Below are 22,907 nucleotides of genomic sequence, written 5' to 3' on the forward strand. Positions count from 1 at the left end.
ATTCTTATCCAGTGCTCATGTGCATGGGGATGGATGACCATGATTCACCTTCCAGGCCTTTCCTTGGATTAGGTCCAAAATGTGCTGGGAGTTTATGCAAAATTTAACCACAATTCTAGGCGTCCTCGTTTTTATGAAAATAGTGATGGAATAGGTTTGAGCTTAAGAGCATTGCGCAATGACGAGAGGGCCATTTAAAGAACACTCAATGAAATCATCTCTGATGAGAGCAACTATTGAGCAAAGCATTAGGGTTAGTGCAATCCAGGTTCTTGGAACTTTCCTACCCCAAACCCTAACCCTTACCTTTAACGTTACCCTTACCATAACCTTCACCATAACCCTTAACCATTTTAAATGTCAACTTCAATGGGGTGACGTCTGTGTTGGACATCCTAAGGATTCCAGATAGCAAGGACCAAAGCATTAGTGAAACAAAGAAGCTGGAGAATGAGGCTCAGAAGTACATGCATGAGCCCGCAGGCCCGGCAAAGGTATTTTATGGCCTAGTAGTAAATGGAGTAATTGGATTTGGCTCATCTGTAAATTATCCCACCAGCTTTGTGTTCTGGGGAAACGCAAAGCTATAAACTGTGAAAACCTATGGATGAGGTAGGGGGCAAGCTAAGCTATTCGGGCTGGGAATTGCCAGTGACCTCACAATATTATCATGATACTTAGGTGCCGATGCGATATGCATTGTGAGTCTCACGATTCTATATGTATTGCGATTTGATGTTCCAAACATTGCTCACGTTATGTCTGCCACAGAGAGACAAGAAAGAGACATGAGAAAATTAGTTTTGATCAATCATGGATATAAAAGTGCTGAAAACAAATTGGCTCCCAATGTTAAAAAGAAGATGGGGTTTCATTTATTCACATGAAAATATTTGTTTTTACACACCTTTAATAACAAACATCTCCATCACAATTTATGGTTTTGAATGGAGGATACCAATGTCACATTACCAGCTTTGGTCAAAGATCACAGATGTTGGATGTTTGAAACATTGTTTATGAAGGACTGAACACGCATGGATACAGTGAGGTGCTGAGAAACAAAGGATGACTGACTGGATTAGAGGTCAACTGATTATGATTTTTCAACGCCGATACCGATTTTTGGAGGACCAAAAAAAGCAGATACCGATTAATTGGACGATTTTTACATTTATTTGTAATAATGAAAATTACAACAATACTGAATGAGCAATGAACCCATTTATTTTAACTTCATATAATACATAAATAAACTATTTTTAGTCTGAAATAAAAAAGGCCGATTACTGATTGTTATGAAAACTTGAAATCAGCCCTAATTAATCTGCCATGCCGATTAATCGGTCGACCTCTAGACTGGATTTTTTTGTGTGTGCCTAAAAATGAGTGTTGTCATGGATCATTCAAATGTATTACTAGGCTACTACTACCTCTTCTATTTTAGTATTGTTGGGATAAAGTACTAGGAGCAAGTAGACTTCTACCCTTGATAGGCAAGGTCACGCTATTGCTTACTTATAGCCTACTTGGGATGAAAAGGTGGTGCATGTCAGTACTGTCAGTGTCATTTCCTGCCATGACCTCAAACTATCAGCAATGGTGAGTAAATTTGCGCCCCCTGCTGCAAGCGTCTGATCAGTAGGCTATATAACCATGTTATTACAATATAATACTTTGCTCACGCCTCCACCAAATTGTTATCAAAATGTATAATTTCAATTAAATACATCGAGGACGATGTGCTTAACACATAACTATCCGACCTAGTACTTCAACAAAACGAAGTGACACTTTTCAGAGTTATATGTCTTAACGTCGTCATAGGGGTGCAAGTTTAAACCAATAGAAGCTCAGGGATAGAAACGGGCCTCCTCCTTACAAATTGAGGCTGAACTAAACTCACATTGAGGCAGAACTAAACTCTTGCGTCAGCCAATCACTCTAGACGGGCTGTAGGAAATATATTCACCGGTTTATTTCCCCAAAGAGTAGACAGTCTGTACTCGAAGAACGAACTACTTCAACAACCCAAGAAAACTTTGGGGCATGGTGAATCTGAAGTTTTGAGCTCAAGACAGAAATTATACTAGGGGACTAAACACGATGAACTGAGGACAAGTTGGAAACAAATAATTACGCTGAAAATAAAGAAGAACAAAGAAGATACTATTGTTTGACATATTATATCATTATCATCTTAAAAATGAGACACCTCGTCTGAGTAAAAAAAAATACCCGCGGAAGTTACACAAACTATAGTCTTGACATTTCAAGATTGCCAGCAATAATATCGACAAGCCATACTGCGGCAATGGATTCAGGCAGCAAGGTAGGCAAATTGTATGACTGAGGCTAACGACTAGTTGGCAGTATTCGTAGAAACCAATATACAAAACTGTGTCTGTGTCTCTCAGAGAAAGAGAGAGAGAGATAGAGAGAGGGGGTAGCTAGCTAGCTTCCCAGTAATATTGAAAACTGGTTAGGTTAGCTTGAGACTCTCAAGCTGCCTAGCTGTGTTAATGTCAATGGGTTCAGAATACTAAGTCTTTTTTTCAAGAAGTTACACTAGCTAGCCCATCATGTAATTGTTTTATTCAATTGAAACGTAAAACGTGTGTGCTGTGCTGCTCACCATCATCTTTGGACGCAGTCGGATATGCGGCTGCTGGGGAAATGCAGCACGCGCGATAGCATTAAGTCAGGTCGTGGGGTAGGCCTACTACGTTCATGGCCGCTAATTGGCTATTCATAATCCCCCTTCAAACTACCTGAGTCCTGGCCAATTGTAAACCCTATCCCCTCTGTTGGCATCATGACTGTATCTGGTGTAGTAATCAATTTATAGTAGTGAATTAAAATTAGCTCAATGAAGAGCATGATGGCATTACTCACAGGAAGGCAGCACATTAAAGTCTAGATTGAAATGATCTGTTTTATCACAGCATATGAGGTCTTCACTTCATTTTTGTTCATTTTCACTTTGCATTTGATGTAACATTTGCTTATTGTTGTTTTACAATAGTAAAAGGAAGAGAGTGAGACGTGACTCATCTGGTCTCTGATATGGCTGACTTACCACTGACTGCTGATGCTGTGTGGTTAGCTACCCTCCTGACAACTTTAAAGTCTCTTCTCCCAGCCCTCGCTTAGAGTTTACTTCTGGTTGACATGGTAAACATGTTTATTGTTATTTGTCTGTAACCCCTTTTTATAGTTAGGCATAGGCGTTTCATTTCCTGGCGCTCAGCTGGAACACAATTAAAACGACCCCTTTCCAGCCATTCCAATTAGGCCAGTGTTTTGCTTTTGTCAAACATCTTGAGCTTTTATTTATTTTTATTTCACCATTATTTAACCAGGTAGGCAAGTTGAGAAAAGTTCTCATTTACAATTGCAACCTGGCCAAGATAAAGCAAAGCAGTTCGAAACATACAACAACACAGAGTTACACATGGAGTAAAACAAACATACAGTCAATAATACAGTAGAAAAATAAGTCTATATACAATGTGAGCAAATGAGGTGAGATAAGGGAGGTAAAGGCAAAAAAGGCCATAGTGGCAAAGTAAATACAATATAGCAAGTAAAACACTGGAATGGTAGATTTGTAGTGGAAGAAAGTGCAAAGTAGAAATATAAATAATGGGGTGCAAAGGAGCAAAATAAATAAATAAATACAGTAGGGGAAGACGTAGTTGTATGGGCTAAATTCTAGATGGGCTATGTACAGGTGCAGTGATCTGTGAGCTGTTCTGACAGCTGGTGCTTAAAGCTAATGAGGGAGATAAGTGTTTCCAGTTTCAGAGATTTTTGTAGTTCGTTCCAGTCATTGGCAGCAGAGAACTGGAAGGAGAGACGGCCAAAGGAGGAATTGGCTTTGGGGGTGACCAGAGAGATATACCTGCTGGAGCGCGTGCTACAGGTGGGTGCTGCTATGGTGACCAGTGAGCGGAGATAAGGGGGGACTTCACCTAGCAGGGTCTTGTAGATGACCTGGAGCCAGTGGGTTTGGCGACGAGTATGAAGCGAGGGCCAGCCAACGAGAGCGTACAGGTTGCAGTGGTGGGTAGTATATGGGGCTTTGGTGACAAAACGGATGGCACTGTGATAGACTGCATCCAGTTTATTGAGTAGGGTATTGGAGGCTATTTTGTAAATGACATCGCCGAAGTCGAGGATCGGTAGGATGGTCAGTTTTACGAGGGTATGTTTGGCAGCATGAGTGAAGGATGCTTTGTTGCGAAATAGGAAGCCAATTCTAGATTTAACTTTGGATTGGAGATGTTTGATGTGAGTCTGGAAGGAGAGCTTACAGTCTAACCAGACACCTAGGTATTTGTAGTTGTCCACATATTCTAAGTCAGAACCGTCCAGAGTAGTGATGCTGGACGGGCGGGCAGGTGCAGGCAGCGATCGGTTGAAGAGCATGCATTTAGTTTTACTTGTATTTAAGAGCAGTTGGAGGCCATGGAAGGAGAGTTGTATGGCATTGAAGCTCGTCTGGAGGGTTGTTAACACAGTGTCCAAAGAAGGGCCAGAGGTATACAGAATGGTGTTGTCTGCGTAGAGGTGGATCAGAGACTCACCAGCAGCAAGAGCGACATCATTGATGTATACAGAGAAAAGAGTTGGCCCAAGAATTGAACCCTGTGGCATCCCCATAGAGACTACCAGAGGCCCGGACAACAGGCCATCTGATTTGACACATTGAACTCTATCAGAGAAGTAGTTGGTGAACCAGGCGAGGCAATCATTTGAGAAACCGATGAGTATGTGGTGATTGACAGAGTCGAAAGCCTTGGCCAGGTCAATGAATATGGCAGCACAGTATTGTTTCTTATTGATGGCGGTTACGATATCGTTTAGGACCTTGAGCGTGGCTGAGGTGCACCCATGACCAGCTCTGAAACCAGATTGCATAGCGGAGAAGGTGGCGTGCATCCAGGCTAACACCGCACTGAGCATGTCTACTGGTTTATAATCAGCATCTCGTGGTTGGGCATCGCATTCTGGCTTGTGCTTATGATCCCTGAGTGTGTGCAGCACAGCTGGACAGGGAGGGGGCAGCCAGCATGTGGGTAGAACCAGGGGTTGGTGACACAGGGTGTGGCAGAAATCTGGCTATATGTCAAAAGCCAAAATGCCAATGAGCTGTCCCCAGCCATGGTTCATTCCTGTGTGCATAACATTGTAATAAGCATTTGTCAATTATATTCTGGTTCATACTGTATGTCTGCAAGGTAAAGCAGACTACGTTTTGGCTCTAGGATAAATGTCATCATTGCCAGTCTAGAGCTTTCCAAGGAAATCATTGTATTGCATTTTACATATGGCTGTGACGTTCATGGAATTTTGGATGACTGTAATTGGCCAATCAGATGACCGTGGTCTCCGTAATAACCATTCGAATAGCACATTTTCTTCTTTCCTCCACTCCTGACTGAATGTGCTGCCATAAAAAAAATATTTAAATAAAAGAACAGGCATCCTCATTCAAATCAATGATGGCATAATGAGTGGACTGGTGGCCATTGTGAGTGTAACCATGGTAGCAAACCAGGAAGTAAAAGCAAAAAGTAAACGCTAGGTCGAAAATAAACTGGTTAAGACAATGTTGTCACAAATCTGGGACCAGCACCGTTGCTAACTAGCATAGCTGGTCCCATTGTTGCAAAGAGTTATTGGATATTAGAATCCCATTGTCTTCACCTTTCTCATCTTCAACCTAGAGTCAAAGCAGGAAGTGTACCCATCAATATGTGCTCTGATTTGTTGATTCAACTCAACTGACATTACAAAAAAAACATTCCATTGCATCAGTTAACATCATGTGAATTTGCATACTACATACCATGGAAATTATTGCAACACAATACCAGGCATCCATTGTGAGTGTACCCAGGAGTTTACCAGTCAAATTGCCAGGGTAAGAGTTTCCAAGCCCATTCTTTTCACCGATTGCTACAACACCTTGCTTGTTTTAGTAAGGGGCAACAAAATTTTATCACATCGGTAAGAGTCCATATAATCGCAGAAACGGACTCAACCGCACGAATGCCCGACTGTCCTGTCTTCAGTCAGTTTTTTTTAAACAGTTATTTTATTTTCATGACAGTCTTCATCCATAACCGTCAGCTACACAGTAATTATGCCAGCCCTAATTTGACTTTTTAGTCTCATCCAGAGTGACTTACAGTAGTGAGTGCGTACATTCTCATACTGGTCCCCTGTGGGCATTGAACCCACAACACTGCTGTTGCAAGCTCCATGGGCTACCAACTGAACCACACGGGACCATTGCTGAGACATTGCCCTCTTAGCCTCACTTTGATACACCTGTTCAGATAGACACCTCCCCTGCCTGACTGCTCACCCCGTGGGTGGTTAACTTCTCCCAACCTCTCTCCAAAACAAAATACTGTCTAACCTCTTAGTTCCTATTATAGACCTGATAACAAGCATTTCCCTTCGACACAAAGCCTTCCGATTTATGGGCAGTTTGGGCACAAGTTGTGAGTCCCTTTAAAGCTCGACTGAACAATATGCTTTGTTTTAGTTCAGCTGAAGCCTCTTTTTTTCTTGGGTAAGAAACAAGGTAATTGGGGCAAGCGTACGGTTGACCTGGTCTGTGGTGAGTGGAATAACTCTAAGAAGCAATTTGATTTTTAACTGAGCGGACAGTTCTGGCTTTTGATTAAACCCAAAGCCGGCATTCAGTTCCTTCCCTCTAAAGACTGAATTCCACTCAATCCACTGGCTTCCTCCACTCACTTTATTTCCCTCTGCATGACTGCCCTGTCAGTATGTCCTTTCAATATAAGTGTCAGTGTGTTCTAATGAGGCCTAAATACTTTTTATATAAAAGGTGGGATTAAGAGATCTGTGAATGCTGTAATTGAAACAGGCACAAACGTAGGGCCTAATTCATTTCCTCAAAGAAGTGGAAGGCATTGTGCACACTGTACTGACCTCTGCTAATCGCTATTCATGTGAAGGAGAGTTTGGTTAAATCTGTAAAGCTGTAGTGTACTGTACAGGCTCATTCGCTTGTTCTCCTTAGAGCTGTACTGTATCTGAGATTGTGTCAGGTTTGAACAAACACTTGCACCAGATATCAGTCGGAAATTAGATGGATCAGAAATACACATGTATGGAAACGTTTTGTTTGTATCTGACAGTCTTTACTTTATTACATTTCGTTTGACAGGTACAGTGCATATTAATTCATCCACATTACTGTAAATGTGCCAGTTTTTGCCATACCCCTAATTTTCAACTTTATGCCTACCACCCAGTCGATCCATTTGTTTTAGACCATGTGATGGACCATAGACTTGTTCCTGTGAACTCTTCACTCAGTGAATGACTAAGGGAGGCAGTCAGGATACACAGGAGGGGCTCTGTGCTGTCCTGTGCTGTGAGTCAGGTTGGGAGGAGGATGAGGGAGTGATATTAGGTTCCCCTGTGAAACCCGAGGCTGTCAAGGAGGTGACGTTTGCAGGGACGTGAGGCTGGTGGCATAGCCATCACTGAGAGCCAGAGACGCGGTGAGGATGTGGGGAACTGGGAGCTGTGGCACAGCCAGCCATGGCTTCTGCTTTCTGAACAGAACTAGGCCTACTGTAAACCTCAGATGTTTAGATTACAGAAGGCCCTTAACCTTACAGCACCTGAGGGTGATTCACATTATATCTGTATGTACTGTTGTCACTCACAGACTGTCACTGTAGCATGGCCTTGCTAATCAATATGATACAGTGTTTTCCAGCAGTAGTTTTAGCAGAGGCTGAGGTGTTTGAAGAGGGGGACCAGAGAAAGGTTATACAATACACTGGAACTGGATGGGTAATGCATTATACTATAGGTGTCACTTACAGGGAAGATGTGGCTGTAAACATTTCACAGCAGGAAGTAATTATGTTTCACCAGACATCCTCCCAAAACCAGTGAGGTCAGTTTTAAGGCTTTGGTCACCTGACAAAGGGCTGATATGATGTGAAAAAGGGTTCTGTCTTACATTGTACCTACTTGGAATTGACTCTCACAATTCCACATACCTCTGTTATACAACTCTGGCCCATCCCTGTTCACCATCGTCATTCGTCAGCGCAGTATACCATGTTTCCTTGTTGGACTGCTTGTTGATCACATAAAGTAGATTGTAATTGACCTAACGACCTCAAATATAACCCATGGACTGTGTTGAGTAAACTGTTGCTCAAGGGACAGGCCTTATGATCACTTTAGATGTTTGCTCAAGCCCAGACTATCTCATACATCAATGTAAAGAGATTTTTACTGTTGATGCATTTAGCTAGATGAGGCAGGTCTGAAACATAAACATTCATTATAATCATGTATTTGGAGAGAGATTGTTGTTGTTTTTTTGTTCCACTTTACATCTGAATATTACATTTTTATTGATCCGAGGTAGATGTGAATAAAATGATAGGCTACATTTGAGACATTTATCTTATTGTGTTAGTACTAATTTAAATAGTGAGAAATAATCCCTTTTGCGCTAACTAGGCCTAAAGCAACCGTCACCAATACTACAGCCCACTCACTGTGACTGGGCTAAAATTCACAGACTCACTCCTGAGAAGGAGGAGATTGATTTGCATGTAAGTTTATCTTTGGGAGGAATGTAAACATGGCTGGTGGCAGCAGCTGTTTTATAACAATGGTGTTTGTTTAAAGGGCCAGTGTAGTCTTTAAGGCTGTGATAACTATCTCAGAGCTGGAGGGTGTGACTTCATCGTTTCCGAGGTGAATGATACGTGACCATCCCCTTTCAGAAAGAATACACTGGAATGTTTTCTGATAGCAAACCAGAAACACAAGATCTACCCTGATGGTGTGTGTTTACATCCTGTGCTAGGGCTGGTTATAACAACCCAGTCACGGAGTTGTTGAACCCCTGCGAGTCATTGCTTGTGTGGAACTTTATTGGTTAAGCTGCTACTTTTTCAGACTTACACTTACCCCACCTCACTTTCAGACCTGCCCTTGTTTAGGTCTCTATTACTGAGCTATACTAAGCTTGCTGTGTAGTGAGTGTTTCCAAACACAGCCCACTTTGTAGCTCCCACCCTCTTCAAGAATCTCAGAATTAACAAAAATGGAATGCCATCCCTTTTGTTTAGAATAGCCTTGAGCACTTGTTCTCAACAGATATTTTAGGGGAGGTAGGCCTAGTTCATTAGTGCCCTTTAAAGCAGCATTTTCTTTTTTATTAAATAGGATCCTTAAATAAATAACATTTCCCTGTCAGATAATCCCATGTCATATAGTCCTATGTAACTCAGTACAATAGAGCATAGCGCTTGCAGTGTTGTGGGTTTGATTCCCACGAGGTACCAGTATGAAAATGTATGCTCACTATTTTATTTAACCTGGCAAGTCAGTTAAGAACAAATTCTTATTTTACAATGACGGTCTACCCCGGCCAAACCCTCCCCTAACCTAATTGTGCGCCGCCTTATGGGACTCCCAATCACGGCCGGTTGTGATACAGCCCGGGATCAAACCAGGGTCTGTAATGACACTTCTAGCACTGAGATGCAGTGCCTTAGACCGCTGCGCCACTCGGGAGCCTAACTTACTGCTGTAAGTTGCTCTGCCTAAGAGCGTCTGCCGAAGGACTAAAATGTAGATAGCCTAGTTTATCCCATGAATAGGAAACACATATAGGCTATCATGCAAGTTTATGCAGTTGAGGTTTTTTTGTGACAATGTTACATAGCCTACGGTATATTTTCCCTTGCAGAAATACATTTTGGGATGGTTCACTTTCCCACACATTTTACAGACATTTAGGACCTTGTCATAACTACACTGGCTTTAAGTTTAGAATCAGTCACAACATGAGTAAGAAAAAGGATCTGAGCTTCCATAGCAACTGGTGTAAAGCATTAAGGCTAAATCTTATGTCAGAACAGCCATGTCACTATCAAAACATCACCACAGATACAGACAACTCCTAAACAGAGGAAAACTCCCATTACCAGTAGCCCACATACCTCTTCTCCACACGATTGTAACCAACAAAAAAACTAAATCCCAATATGCCTACAATACTGACAATACGCCACAGACACACTGCATAATGGCTCGCCTAATAGGACTGTGTGTGTTAACTTGATGGCAAGAGGAAAATATCTGCCTTCCTTGGGGCTCCACTGGGATTATGCCAATCAAACAATTTTTGAAATAACAGGAACACAGACAATGACTGAGGGTAGATCACCCCTCCCCTGAGAGGGCTGGGTGTGGACACGTGGTCCTAATGCACAAATATTTAGGCCCACAATCAACCACCTGAGGTGGACGGTTTTAGGATGAATTCCTCGTCCTCTGTGCTTGGCCTGAGGCTAGGTTACCTTCTTGCAAGTTATGTCATTATCACACACATTTGGGGCATTACAACCACCTATTACACAACGTAGGACACTAGCCCGTTCTACAGAAACTGCAGCTCAAGTTAGGCAAGTTTTTTTACATTTCGGAGGAGGAAAAAAATTATTTAGGAACTAAAGCATTACCAGGCCCAAATTCCTTAGATTGGTGTGCAGTTAATCAACAACACAGGAAGTCCATACAAATGACATGAGTCATGACGGGACAATCAATATGTTTTGTATGCCGTCTTCAGGGTGTTGATAGTGATTACTTGTCAAACTAGTTGAACAAGATAAAGTCAATCGATATTGTACAACTAAATTGATTAACCTTTACAGTACAGTGTGCCAAGGAGGTTCTCACCAAAATATGCCTTAAGGCCTATCTAGCCTAGGCCTAGGCTATATGGAATGGCAACAACAGGATAGCTTAGCCTACAAATTTGTAATCATAAGACAATAAGTATATCAACTCCAAGTACCGCCAATCTGCTCTTTTCATGCTCTGATACAGTACAGAGATTTGGAGAGAGGGGATTTCTAACAGACTTTCTCTCCTGTCTCTATGCAGCAAGTGACCTTCCAGTTGATGCTGACGGTGGGAACAGCAGTGATTGGCTCGCTGCAGTTTGGTTACAACACGGGTGTCATCAACGCACCTCAGAAGGTGAGTCCACGGGAACGAGATTGGGTGGGGAGGTGGGGCTGATGTGTCTGATCGGAATTGAATGGGGAAGGCTTGTCTATATTTATCCAAGTGACACCGTGTTCGAATCCTCCCCAACACCTTTTCCCAGACGAGACTGCTCCTGTGTCTACTTGGCCAGTCAAGATGTTCCCTGCAACACGTGAAAAGAACGGGGCTAATAATATCTCAAGTATCTCGTCCAAGGCAATCTCCATTAAAGGGCCTCTGTGATGTGTAAAGGACTGTTTTCATTCCCCGATGGGGCTCAGATTGTAGGTGAGGAGACAGCCAGGAGAGTGCTACTCACTCCGCTAAAGGGAACATCATTTAGGAGCTCTCAGTGAGACATGTCTCCAAAAATTAAATTAAGTTATTTTCCATTTACTTAAACAAAATGTGTTTCTTTGACCCTACTCCTTCACGTTTCTCGAGAAAGTGGATCCACTAAAATTTGATTAGTCACATGCATCGAATACAACAGTTGTAGACCTTACAGTGAAATGCTTACTTACGAGCCCCTAACCGACAGTGCAGTTTCAAAAAATACGGATAAGAATAAGAGATAAAAGTAACAAGTAATTAAAGAGCAGCAGTAAAAAATAACAATATATACAGGTGGGTGCTGGTACAGAGTCAATGTGCGGGGGCACCGGTTAGTTGAGGTACTATGTACATGTAGAGTTAATTAAAGTGAATATGCATAGATGACAACAAAGAGTGGCAGTGGTGTGGAGAGGGGGGGGGGGGGTCAATGCGAATAGTCTGGGTAGCCATTTGACTAGATGTTCAGGAGTCTTATGGCTTGGGGAAGAAGCTGTTTAGAAGCCTCTTGGACCTAGACTTGGCGCTCCGGTACCGCTTGCCATGTGGTAGCAAAGAGAACAGTCTATGTCTAGGGTGTCTGGAGTCTTTACCAATTTTTAGGGCCTTCCTCTGACACCGCCTGGTATAGAGGTCCTGGATGGCAGCAAGCTTGACCTTAGTGATGTACTGGGCCGTTCACACTACCCTCTGTAGTGCCTTGCCGTCGGAGGCCGAGCAGCTGCCATACCAGGCAGTGATGCAACCAGTCAGGATGCTCTCGATGGTACAGCTGTAGAACGTTTTGAGGATTTGAGGACCCATGCCAAATCTTTTCAGTCTCCTGAAGGAGATTAGGTTTTGTCGTGCCCGCTTCACGACTGTCGTGGTGTGCTTGGACCATGTTAGTTTGTTGGTGGTGTGGACACCAAGGAACTTGAAGCTCTCAACCTGCTCCACTGCAGTCCCGTCGATGAGATGGGGGCGTGCTCTGTCCTTTTTTTCCTGTAGTCCACAATCATCTCCTTTCTCTTGATAACGCTGAGGGAGAGGTTGTTGTCCTGGTACCACACGGCCAGGTCTCTGACCTCCTCCCTATAGGCTGTCTCGTTGTTGTCGGTGATCAGGCCTACCACTGTTGTGTCATCGGCAAATTTAATGATGGTGTTGGAGTCGTGCCTGGCCGTGCAGTCATGAGTGAAGAGGAAGTACAGGAGGGGTCTGAGCACGCACCCCTGAGGGGCCCCTGTGTTGAGGATTAGCGTGGCGGATATGTTGTTACCTACCCTTACCACCTGGGGGCGGCCCGTCAGGAAGTCTAGGATCTAGTTGCAGAGGGAGGTGTTTAGTCCCAGGGTCCTTAGCTTATTGATGAGCTTTGAGGGCACAATGGTGTTGAACACTGAGCTGTAGTCAATGAATAGCATTCTCACATAGGTGTTCCTTTTGTCCAGGTGGGAAAGGGCAGTGTGGAGTGCAAAGAAATTATATCATCTGTGGATCTGTTTGGGCAGTATGAAAATTGGAGTGGGTCTAGGGTTTCTGGGATGATGGTGTTGATGTGAGCCATGACCAGCCTTTCAAAGCACTTCATGGCTACAGACGTGAGTGCTACGGGTCGGTAGTCATTTAGGCAGGTTACCTTAGTGTTCTTGGGCACAGGCACTATGGTGGTCTGCTCAAAACATGTTGGTATTAGACTCGGACAGGGAGAGGTTGAAAATGTCAGTGAAGACACTTGCCAGTTGGTCAGCGCATGCTCGCAGTACACGTCCTGGTAATCCATCTGTGGCCTTGTGAATGTTGACCTGTCTAAAGATCTTACATCGGCTGCGGAGATCGTGATTACACAGTCTTCCCGTGCAGCTGGTGCTCTCATGCATGTTTCAGTGTTATTTGTTATTTAGGTGAAAGGGCTAATCCACACAGTATTGGTCTTTGTCTGAACAAGCCTTGTGGCAGCTCGGCTCATAGTTCCAGGTGCATTGTTGCCTGAATACATGGGACACCTGCCCTCTCCATTACTTTTGATATATGAGGGGCTACAGTCCCAGCTGTCTCCTGTCCTGATGTTCCTTTCTCAGGAGACCACTTATTGCTCCATCACACACACTCATTTGTCTTTCAGTACCTACCTGTCATACCTACCAAGCGCTTCAATTGATGTTTGGGAGCCAGCACTGTTTTGTGAATAGAATAGTAGGCTACAGATGTAGGATCTTAATTTGAGCCAGTTTACTACAGCAGAAAAATAATCCTACAGTAACAGGAAATGTGAATTATTTTGTGGATTATAATGTACATTTTTGTAGGAATTTATATATTTTTTGTTTGGGCAAATCAAGTCTGAAATTTCAAGGTGACAAAGACAAACTTTAGAAGCCTTTTTAAAACTCAAATACACTACAAGTGTGCAATTCCTGATGTTCAGGAAAATTCTCAGCAACAAAAGAGTGATCAAATTAAGATCATACATCTGTACACAATAGGGTAGAAAATAATACTTTGATACCTGTTTATTACTGACCGGTAGACATTCTGATTGGTTAAACCCCCCAGCGGTGCATAATTAAAATGTGATTGTAGGACCAGATGATCTAGTTGTAAGTATAAGCCTAGCTGAGGTGTAGAGGTGGGGTGCCCCTCCTGTAAGAGTGGTCAAGGGGGGCAGTGGTGAGAAGGAGGTGGATATGTAGAGGTTTGCTGTCATTCAGACACTGGGCCAGTGTAAACCAAGGTGTCAAAAGCGTTGACGCCAATGCTTCCCACAGTTGTGTCAAGTTGGCTGGATGTCCTTTGGGTGGTGGACCATTCTTGGTACACATGGGAAACTGTTGAGCGTGAACAACCCAGCAGCGTTGCAGTTCTTGACACACTACTACCATACCCTGTTCAAAGGCACTTAAATATTTTGTCTTGCCCATTTACCCTCTGAATGGCACACATACACAATCCATGTTTCAAGTGTCTTAAGGCTTAAAAATCCTTCTTTAACCTGCCTCCTCCTCTTCATCTAGACCAGTGGTCGCCAACCGGTCGATCGCAATTTAATAACTTTTAAAACCATGACCACAGAGAGACTGTCAACGAATATTGCAAAGAGATGCTGTTTTTATGAGTGAGGTCATGTTTAAGTTTATATTCAGCACTGTCACAGTTTTTTTATTTCACCTTTATTTAACCAGGTAGGCCAGTTGAGAACAAGTTCTCATTTACAACTGCGACCTGGCCAAGATAAAGCAAAGCAGTGCGACACAAACAACACAGAGTTACACATGGGATAAACAAACGTACAGTCTAAAAATCTATATACAGTGTGTGCAAATGTAGTAAGATTAGGGAGGTAAGGCAATAAATAGGCCATAGTGGTGAAATAATTACAATTGAGCATTAACACTGGAGTGATAGATGTGCAGATGATGATGTACGAGTAGAGATACTTGGGTGCAAAGGAGCAACAACAACAAAAAACAATATGGGGATGAGGTAGTTGGGTGGGCTATTTATAGATGGGCTGTGTACAGGTGCAATGATCTGTAAGCTGCTCTAACAACTGATGTCACTATTCTACACTATTACAAAACGCACTTCTCCGTACCTCCGCTCGGACTGCAGCTGCAATGAATGAGTGGCCAAGTATCGATAGCCCTGCGTTTTAATATTATTAGCAGCTCGTCGTGTCGATTTTAATATTAAGGAATATTTAACTTTCTCTGGTCATAGGAATAACATGGATTTGTGCATGAGGCAGATGCGGTGCGACTCGAGTTTCGCGATCAGTTTCAACAGAGCAAAGGAATGAGAGAGCAGGGACCGTGAGAGGCGGTTGGGAAAAATAGTTTTGAACGGTCATCCAACTCAGGATTCCAAATCAGTCGGAAACTCAGGCATCTTTCTAGAGCTCTGACTTTTCTACCTGAAGATCCCTGACGTCATGATTTGACCTCGTTGACCATCAGATGCAGGTACCATCAGTCCAGTAAAATAAAAAAGCTCAGTATTTCAATTCATGCTCCACAGTGCCTCACAAGTGTTAAACCAACTGATCTATTTCGTTATCAAAGCTCGAGTTTTGAAATAAAATATTGTCTGATTAACAATATTAGCAGGCCAATGATATAGCCCATATGCTGTGATAATGTGTTAGGCCTACTGCCCAAACCTCATTCCTACAAAACTGTTTGTGTGAGGTTAATGTAAAAAAAGAAATCTGAGCAGTAGATCTCAGCTTGCTTTCTGACTGCGAAAGTGATCTTGACTCAGAAAAGGTTGGTGACCACTGATCTAGACTGACTGAATAAGGGATCATAGCTTTCACTTCGATTCACCTGTTCAGTCTATGTCATGGAAAGAGCAGGTGTTCCTAATGTTTTGTACACTCTGTTTATATGGAGACCCTTAATAACCCCCAGCCCAAATCTCTGTCTCTCTCTCCGGTGTGATGCAGCCCTTTCGCTCTAAAGAATGTAGCACTGATTAGATTTGGTGTCTCTCAAGTGCCCTGGTCTGCTTCTCCACCCTGCCTGCCGGCTCCAAATTGGGCCCCTTGTAGCACAGACAGACGGACCTGAATGCCTCCGCATTGCCAGGCCAGGAGTCCACAGAGACAGTAATGTTTTAATCAGTACAGGGTCACCGGTCATGAATGGACAGTTTTTTTCATTGTGGCCAGGTGCATGCTAGGTCTTGAGTCAGACACAAGCCTATTCAGAGAAATCAAGAATATGAAATGAAGGGTAGACTTGCCATTCTCTATCTGTAAGAATATTTATTTTATGGAACTATATTGACAGTGTTGGGCTATACCATATCTTGAACAGCATACCCAGCTTACCTCTCCTGACCTATAAAATACATTAACAGTTCTATATCAATCACTCAGCATTATATAAGTATTGGTAAAGGGTATATTGTATAATCTATCAGCAAAGCACATGACAGAAGCCAGCAGTGATATTTGGGAGAGGAGGACAGGAGGGGGCAGGGCTCAGTGCCGAGTACTAGAAGTGCTAGATAGAGGGAGTCCTAGACATATGACAGTTGTCAGTGTGCCACGGCAGAGACATGGGGGGAGGGGACGTTCCTCCCAGCCTGTACCACTTAACTTCCATCACAAGCTGATCAGACATATGTATGTTTATCAACAGTGAGTCACTGTGGGAGAAGGGGCTGAAACCCGACACCTCACTCTCCCACAAATGTCCTTGTTGCTGGAAAACCTGAAATGCAATCCTCTACCTCCATCTACTGGCCATACATCAAAACAGCAGCCACCTGGCCAATGGCAATGAGGACAAGGAAACACCTTTTTTTACTGTCTCTTACATTACTGTATGGTACATTTGACTGTGATTTCTGTCTCTGGCAGTGTTGTGAGCTGGTGTTGTTTTCTCTCCTGCTCTGCTAGGTTATTGAGAGGTTTCTCAACGAAACATGGTTCGACCGGTACCAGGAGCCCATCGCCAAGACCTCCCTCACCACCCTGTGGTCCATCTCCGTCGCCATCTTCTCTGTCGGCGGCATCTTCGGCTCCTTCTCCGTGGGCCTGTTCGTCAACCGCTTTGGCAGGTAAATACAACACTTCACAATGTTTATTTACAACGGTGTTATGTGAGATGATAGTACATGTGTGATATGTAAATGTCTGTAAGTAAGTGGACTGTAATTGACATGACTATTTCTGTGGTGTCAACAGGAGGAACTCCATGCTCATGGCCAACGTGCTGGCCTTTGTCTCCGCTGCTCTCATGGGCTTCTCTAAGATGGGTGGCTCGTGGGAGATGCTGATCATCGGGCGCTTCGTGGTGGGCCTCTACTCTGGCCTCTCCACTGGCTTTGTGCCGATGTACGTGGGTGAGGTGGCCCCCACTGCCCTCCGAGGAGCCCTGGGCACCCTCCACCAGCTAGGCATCGTCACAGGCATCCTGATGGCACAGGTCAGTGCCAATGGGCACAGGGATATCGTATGGAGAATAATGGATGACTTGTATGCTTTTCCAAAGGACTCTCTTTGAGAGCTGTGCTACATGATAATCTGATGGTGGTCTAACTATGTGTTGTGGTTCAGGTGTTTGGCATGGAGGCCTTAATGGGAAACGCATCTCTGTGGCCCTTCCTGCTGGGCTTCACTTTCATCCCAGCCCTAATGCAGTGTGCACTGCTGCCCTTCTGCCCCGAGAGCCCCCGCTTCCTCCTCATCAACCGTAACGAGGAGAACAAGGCCAAGACTGGTGTGTAGAGTACATTTATACACAAACACACATTCATACACTTAATGTCATCAATTCAGCCAATGTCAGTTCTGTCAGTTTGAATGAGTTGAAAATTATCTAAAAGGGCCATGTTTCAATAAATGTGTTTAATTTAAATTCATCCCTCGAATTGCCTGAATTGATCTGGTATGGAGTGACCCAGCCCTAGCAGACTGTAATGTAACCTCCATTCTCGCTCTGTCTCTGTCAGTCCTGAAGAAACTGCGTGGGACCACAGACGTGAGTGCAGACATGCAGGAGATGAAGGAGGAGGCCAGGCAGATGATGAGGGAGAAGAAGGTGACCATCCTTGAGCTGTTCCGTTCGCCACTCTACCGCCAACCCATCTTCATCGCTATCATGCTTCAGCTCTCCCAGCAGCTGTCTGGCATCAACGCTGTGAGTCACCTCTCATACACTTCTCACCCCAAACACATACAGCAGGGTGCCCCAGATTTGGTAGTTTTATTTAGCCCCACAAGTTTTTTTTATTTGTTATTGTTCAACATAGAAGACTATAATAACACCAGGAAATTAGCTCCAAGTTTGTTCCCAAGTATTCCCACGCATAATAGAGAGACACGTGATCATTTACAACTGCTTTAAAGTGATGATGTTTTTGTCAAATATTATATCTGTTTGGGCTTCTTGCAGTCAATTTGTAGTCTACAAATTATTTGTAATTTTGTTCCAGCCCACCGACCATCTGCTCAAGAAAAAATGTCCCTCGGCTGAATCTAATTGATGATCCCTGACATACAGTATACTACCTATTTTGCAACTCTAAACTGTGCTGTTGGTGTCCTGCAGGTTTTCTACTACTCTACCCGTATCTTTGAGAAGGCCGGAGTTGCTCAGCCTGTTTATGCTACAATTGGTGCCGGTGTGGTCAACACAGCCTTCACTGTGGTGTCGGTGAGTAACTGTGGCAGATGTGTATGTGGCATTTATGGTGCACATGATGTACCACATTAGTGGTTGGACAGTGTAACTCAACCCTCTCTCCTCTCAGTTGTTTGTGGTGGAGCGCGCCGGACGCAGGTCTCTCCACTTGCTGGGGCTGATGGGAATGGCAGGCGCTGCCGTTCTGATGACCATCGCTCTGGCTCTGCTGGTACGTAGACTAACTACAGCACACTTCACATAAGGCTAGCAGCTCTCATAAGGAATGAATGAGGAAAAACACTTGGTTTATTGATACACGTCCTGTAAGTATAATATGTTGAATGAATACCAGTAGTTTAACCCCCTGCTGTCTGTTTGTCCTCCATCAGGAACAGCTGCCGTGGATGTCCTACGTGAGCATCGTGGCCATCTTTGCCTTTGTGGCATTCTTTGAGATTGGCCCGGGTCCCATCCCCTGGTTCATCGTGGCTGAGCTGTTCTCCCAAGGACCCCGGCCCTCGGCCTTCGCTGTGGCTGGCTTCTCTAACTGGACCGCCAACTTCATAGTGGGCATGGCCTTCCAGTATGTAGAGGTAAGCACTGAGCACAGCCTTGTTAGTCACTGATGCTTATCATGGTAGATGTTGTTGACATACTCATCTCGATTAGGGTTGCAAAGCTACCGGTATTTTACGAAAGTTACTGGAATCTTCATTAGTTTTGGTAATTAACAGAAAATTGATGGCAATCTATTGTAAATTTTGTAATTTATACTTTAATAACTTTAAAAAATTAATCATATATATAGTATGAATTTGTTATATCTGTGTCCATATTGTCCATGAGTTTCTAATACATAGACCCTATGGTTCAAGAGAACATAACCTAATTAATGAAAAAAGCATCTAATCAACAATGGCATTATTTTCCATTAACTCTGCAACTCTTCCAAACATTGACTCTGTTCACAGCTGCCACCAGTTTGATGCCAAAACACTGACAACGAATAAATGTTGACATACTAAAATAAATAGAAGTGTGTTAAGAATTAATAAAGGATATTTGCTGAAACCCTCATATTAAACATCAATGGTATTCACTAAGTTGAAGATAATTTAGGATAATGTTTTACAGATTTGTCATTCTAATGTTTATTTTAAAATCATCTTATTTAATTATTTCATATATATTACATGTGATAAGGTCGCACCAAGGGCCAGAGATAATTACAGACACCTGTAAAAATCTAAAACTGGTAAACTTAGAAAGTTTCCAGTAATATACCCACCCTTTGCAACCCTAATCTTGATATACTGTATGTGAACTGTTAGTTTGAAGACGTGTTTGTTTGGAGCCCACTGCTTAATGAACATGATCTTCAATGTTCTCTCTCCTTCTTTTCTCCGTCTCGCCCTACAGGAGTTGTGTGGCCCTTATGTCTTTGTCATCTTCACCATACTGCTGATCAGCTTCTTCATCTTCACCTACTTCAAGGTGCCTGAGACCAAGGGCCGGACATTTGACGAGATCTCGGCCGGGTTCCGCCAGTCGGCTGGCACTGGGGGAGAGAAGCACTCGCCGGAGGAGCTCAACAGCCTGGGGGCTGACTCTCAGCTCTGAGCACCTGTCCCTCCCCTCTCCTCTCGTCCCACACACCCTGCTGAGGCCTGGCTATGAACCCTCCTTCACCACCCCAACCCGAGGGGACCAGAGTAGCCCACTCACTGACTGTGTGCAAACTGACTACTAAACTGACACACTGGCTGCCATCACATTTCAGGTATGTTCACCAAACAGAACAGATGCCCCGATCCTCTGTCTCAAAGTCTCAAGCGCTCCTTCTCTTCTCATCACAACAAAAAGTTTGGGGCAGGAACCTGGGTGTAAGGGGGTGGGTTGGCATGGTAGATAGAAGGAAAAGGTGGTATTTTCGATTAACTTCAAATTTTATATCAGAAAACAGTAAAATCCTGTGTTACTTTTACTTTATTTTTCTTCCTTTGTCTGTTATCTTTCTCATTTTGTCGGTTTCTGCCTTTTATGCAGGTCTCAATTATTTTCATTGAAGACCCTCAAGGCATTGCATGCCATGTAAATATGTTTTTACCAACTCACTTTTAATCTCTCACCGGATAGGCTTTTAATTATTTTTTACAAATGTATTTCTTAAGGAAAAATAAATAAAACCATAAAGATAATTTTGTATGTTTATGTCTTAGTTTAAAGACACAGTTAAAAAATAAGCCAGCTGTTATAAGTTACTGTATGCATACATTTTATATTTAATTCCCAAGCAATACCCATGAGCATGAATTTTACACTATGAAATCATGGGACTATTTCAGACATTTCTACTCTGACACTAGTGTTGTTAGTTGGAACCTTGAATATGACAGTAGATTTGATCATTAGAATCACTCATCTTCTTTTTTGTATAGCAAACTATACTCAGTTGAAAAACAACATCAGCCCATTTCACTGCAGACTAATATAGATGTAAAATATACCCAAATCTGACTTACAACCCCCCCACCTCTAAAACGTAACTGAAGTCCCTCACAACTTTGAGTTTAAACGCCTGGTCCAAAATCATACAAAGAGTACACTCCCAGTAGAGCCTTCTAGCAGTTCACAAGACTGTAAGTTGTTCTTTGATCATGTGCCTTTGACAGAAAAGGAGGCTTCTTTTCAAACAGTAACCAAATGTAATGTGGCTTCCAGCCTTACTGAGGTCTGCTTCATCCTGAAAGTGCTTTTAGACCCTTCGGGGTCAAACTCCCGACTAATGCTCCATGTTCCTTGAAAAGTGGTGACTTTCTTTTTGGGTGCTTTTCATTATTGTAACTCCACAATGCCTTTGGCATAGTTCAGCACTGTAGGGGCTGCTTCCTTGTTCAACTTAGCTTTGTGACGCATAGCTGACAATCCCGTATAGTCAGCTGATATAGCCAACAGCATCTCTTGATGTAAGCGGTTCCTGTCTTTGACTGCTGTGCCACTATAAGAAGTTTTCCATTCTCTAATAAAACGTTTTGAGAAAAGTTTTCTTTTTAGCAGCACTTTACCATCCACAATATTGGTTGTTTTGTTACTGAAAATCTTCCATAATAGTAGTTGGAGCTTGGCTCAAAATGTTTTACAAAATATGGAACCTTATGTTACTGATAAAAGACTGAAGAGCTACTGTTGGATTACTTGATATCATTGTTTTTGTTTAACTAGTACATCTCTACATTCACAGATCTATGTTATTTGAGGTCATAAGGTTGGCAGAATATGTTTTACAATCAAATATAACCTAATCTGGCCATTTCAAAGTGAATACGTTTTTAAAGTGGTCTAAATAGTTTTAGTAATGGACCTTGACCCGAACAGAACTTCACAAGCAATATCCATTGTAGTCAATCCATGCTGAGTTTGTGTCTTTGAAATTATATGGGACTCTTTGTCTTCTCCACCAACAATGTGTCGGTTAGACACCGCAAACTCATTGACTGTAAGTCGCCCTAAGTCATCAAATGGCAGGATCAATGTAGGCACAAGACTTGGCCGTCCTTTAGATATGCCTGATTGAACTCCAACCTTGTGATGGAGAGCAAAAGATGCACTTACGGACTGAAATCAGATGCAGTGTACTTTGTGTGTATAGTTTGACAATTATATTTGGGCATTTTATAAACACATTTATTAACACAGGATATATGCATAAAACAGTTGTAGAAATCCATCACTGCACAGAATAATTTTCTAAAATGGCCACAATACTTATAATGTAAATACAACAAATAGTAAAGGACCCAAATATATAAAATATGTTATGTTAGTTACTACTTATAGAGGAATATGACTAGTTTCGGTAGTTGTGCATCTACACACCTGCCTTTATTTTGTCTGATTTCCTGTCTGAAGAAATATTGTATGAGATAACTATTAACACAATCTTACTTCAGCTTTGTACATGAACCATTGAATGATATATACTATTTATTAGATGCCTAATTTATTAGTGTTGTTTTTATTTTCTACACATTTTAGTAAACAGTATGCATTTAATTTTTGTAAAAGCGTATGTTTATATGTTGGGTGAAAATGAACCTCTAATAGAATGATCTTGTGTAAAACAGTGTGCCATGGTGTCAATGTCCTGACGGTTTTCTTTTCTTTTGTAAGATGTGTGGTTGGATGTTTGACTCAATAAAACAAGTATACAGGAAAACGTCAATCAGCTGGGTTCTTTATTTTCACAACAATTGATTTCAGATTGTAATCAATGACTGCAGATGCTCTAAACACTTTCTACTTTTCTAATAATTGATTTGCGTGGCTCGGCTGATGAGACAGTGGTTTGCGCAGTCAGATGGAACAGAGTGAATAGGCATT

At 42.6% G+C, this 22,907-nt stretch overlaps 1 protein-coding gene across 2 annotated transcripts; it reads left to right on the plus strand.

Annotated features, from left to right (window-relative positions):
- The first annotated feature begins 1,900 nt into the window (after positions 1-1,900).
- LOC115207683 (solute carrier family 2, facilitated glucose transporter member 1) lies at positions 1,901-22,749 on the plus strand. Of its 2 annotated transcripts, XM_029775042.1 has the most exons (11): positions 1,901-2,332; positions 3,026-3,174; positions 10,975-11,070; positions 16,799-16,959; positions 17,087-17,327; positions 17,459-17,621; positions 17,854-18,041; positions 18,453-18,557; positions 18,655-18,756; positions 18,917-19,120; positions 19,947-20,147. In XM_029775042.1, the coding sequence occupies exons 2-11, from the start codon at positions 3,172-3,174 to the stop codon at positions 20,145-20,147; spliced, it is 1,464 nt and encodes a 487-aa protein (XP_029630902.1). In that variant the 5' UTR covers positions 1,901-2,332; positions 3,026-3,171. The 2 variants fall into 2 exon arrangements, with proteins under 2 accessions (XP_029630902.1, XP_029630901.1); XM_029775041.1 differs by lacking the exon at positions 3,026-3,174 and having other exon boundaries at positions 2,315-2,332; positions 19,947-22,749.
- The last annotated feature ends 158 nt before the right edge of the window (positions 22,750-22,907 follow it).

This window comes from Salmo trutta, chromosome 14 (assembly GCF_901001165.1).
Source record: "Salmo trutta chromosome 14, fSalTru1.1, whole genome shotgun sequence".
Lineage (NCBI taxonomy): Eukaryota > Metazoa > Chordata > Actinopteri > Salmoniformes > Salmonidae > Salmo > Salmo trutta.

Excerpts from the sequence above, each read along its gene's own strand:
- LOC115207683 (XM_029775041.1), top strand. Across the intron at positions 11,071-16,798 it reads TCATCAACGCACCTCAGAAG|GTTATTGAGAGGTTTCTCAA; the intron begins GTGAGTCCACGG and ends CTGCTCTGCTAG. Across the intron at positions 18,042-18,452 it reads AGCTGTCTGGCATCAACGCT|GTTTTCTACTACTCTACCCG; the intron begins GTGAGTCACCTC and ends GGTGTCCTGCAG.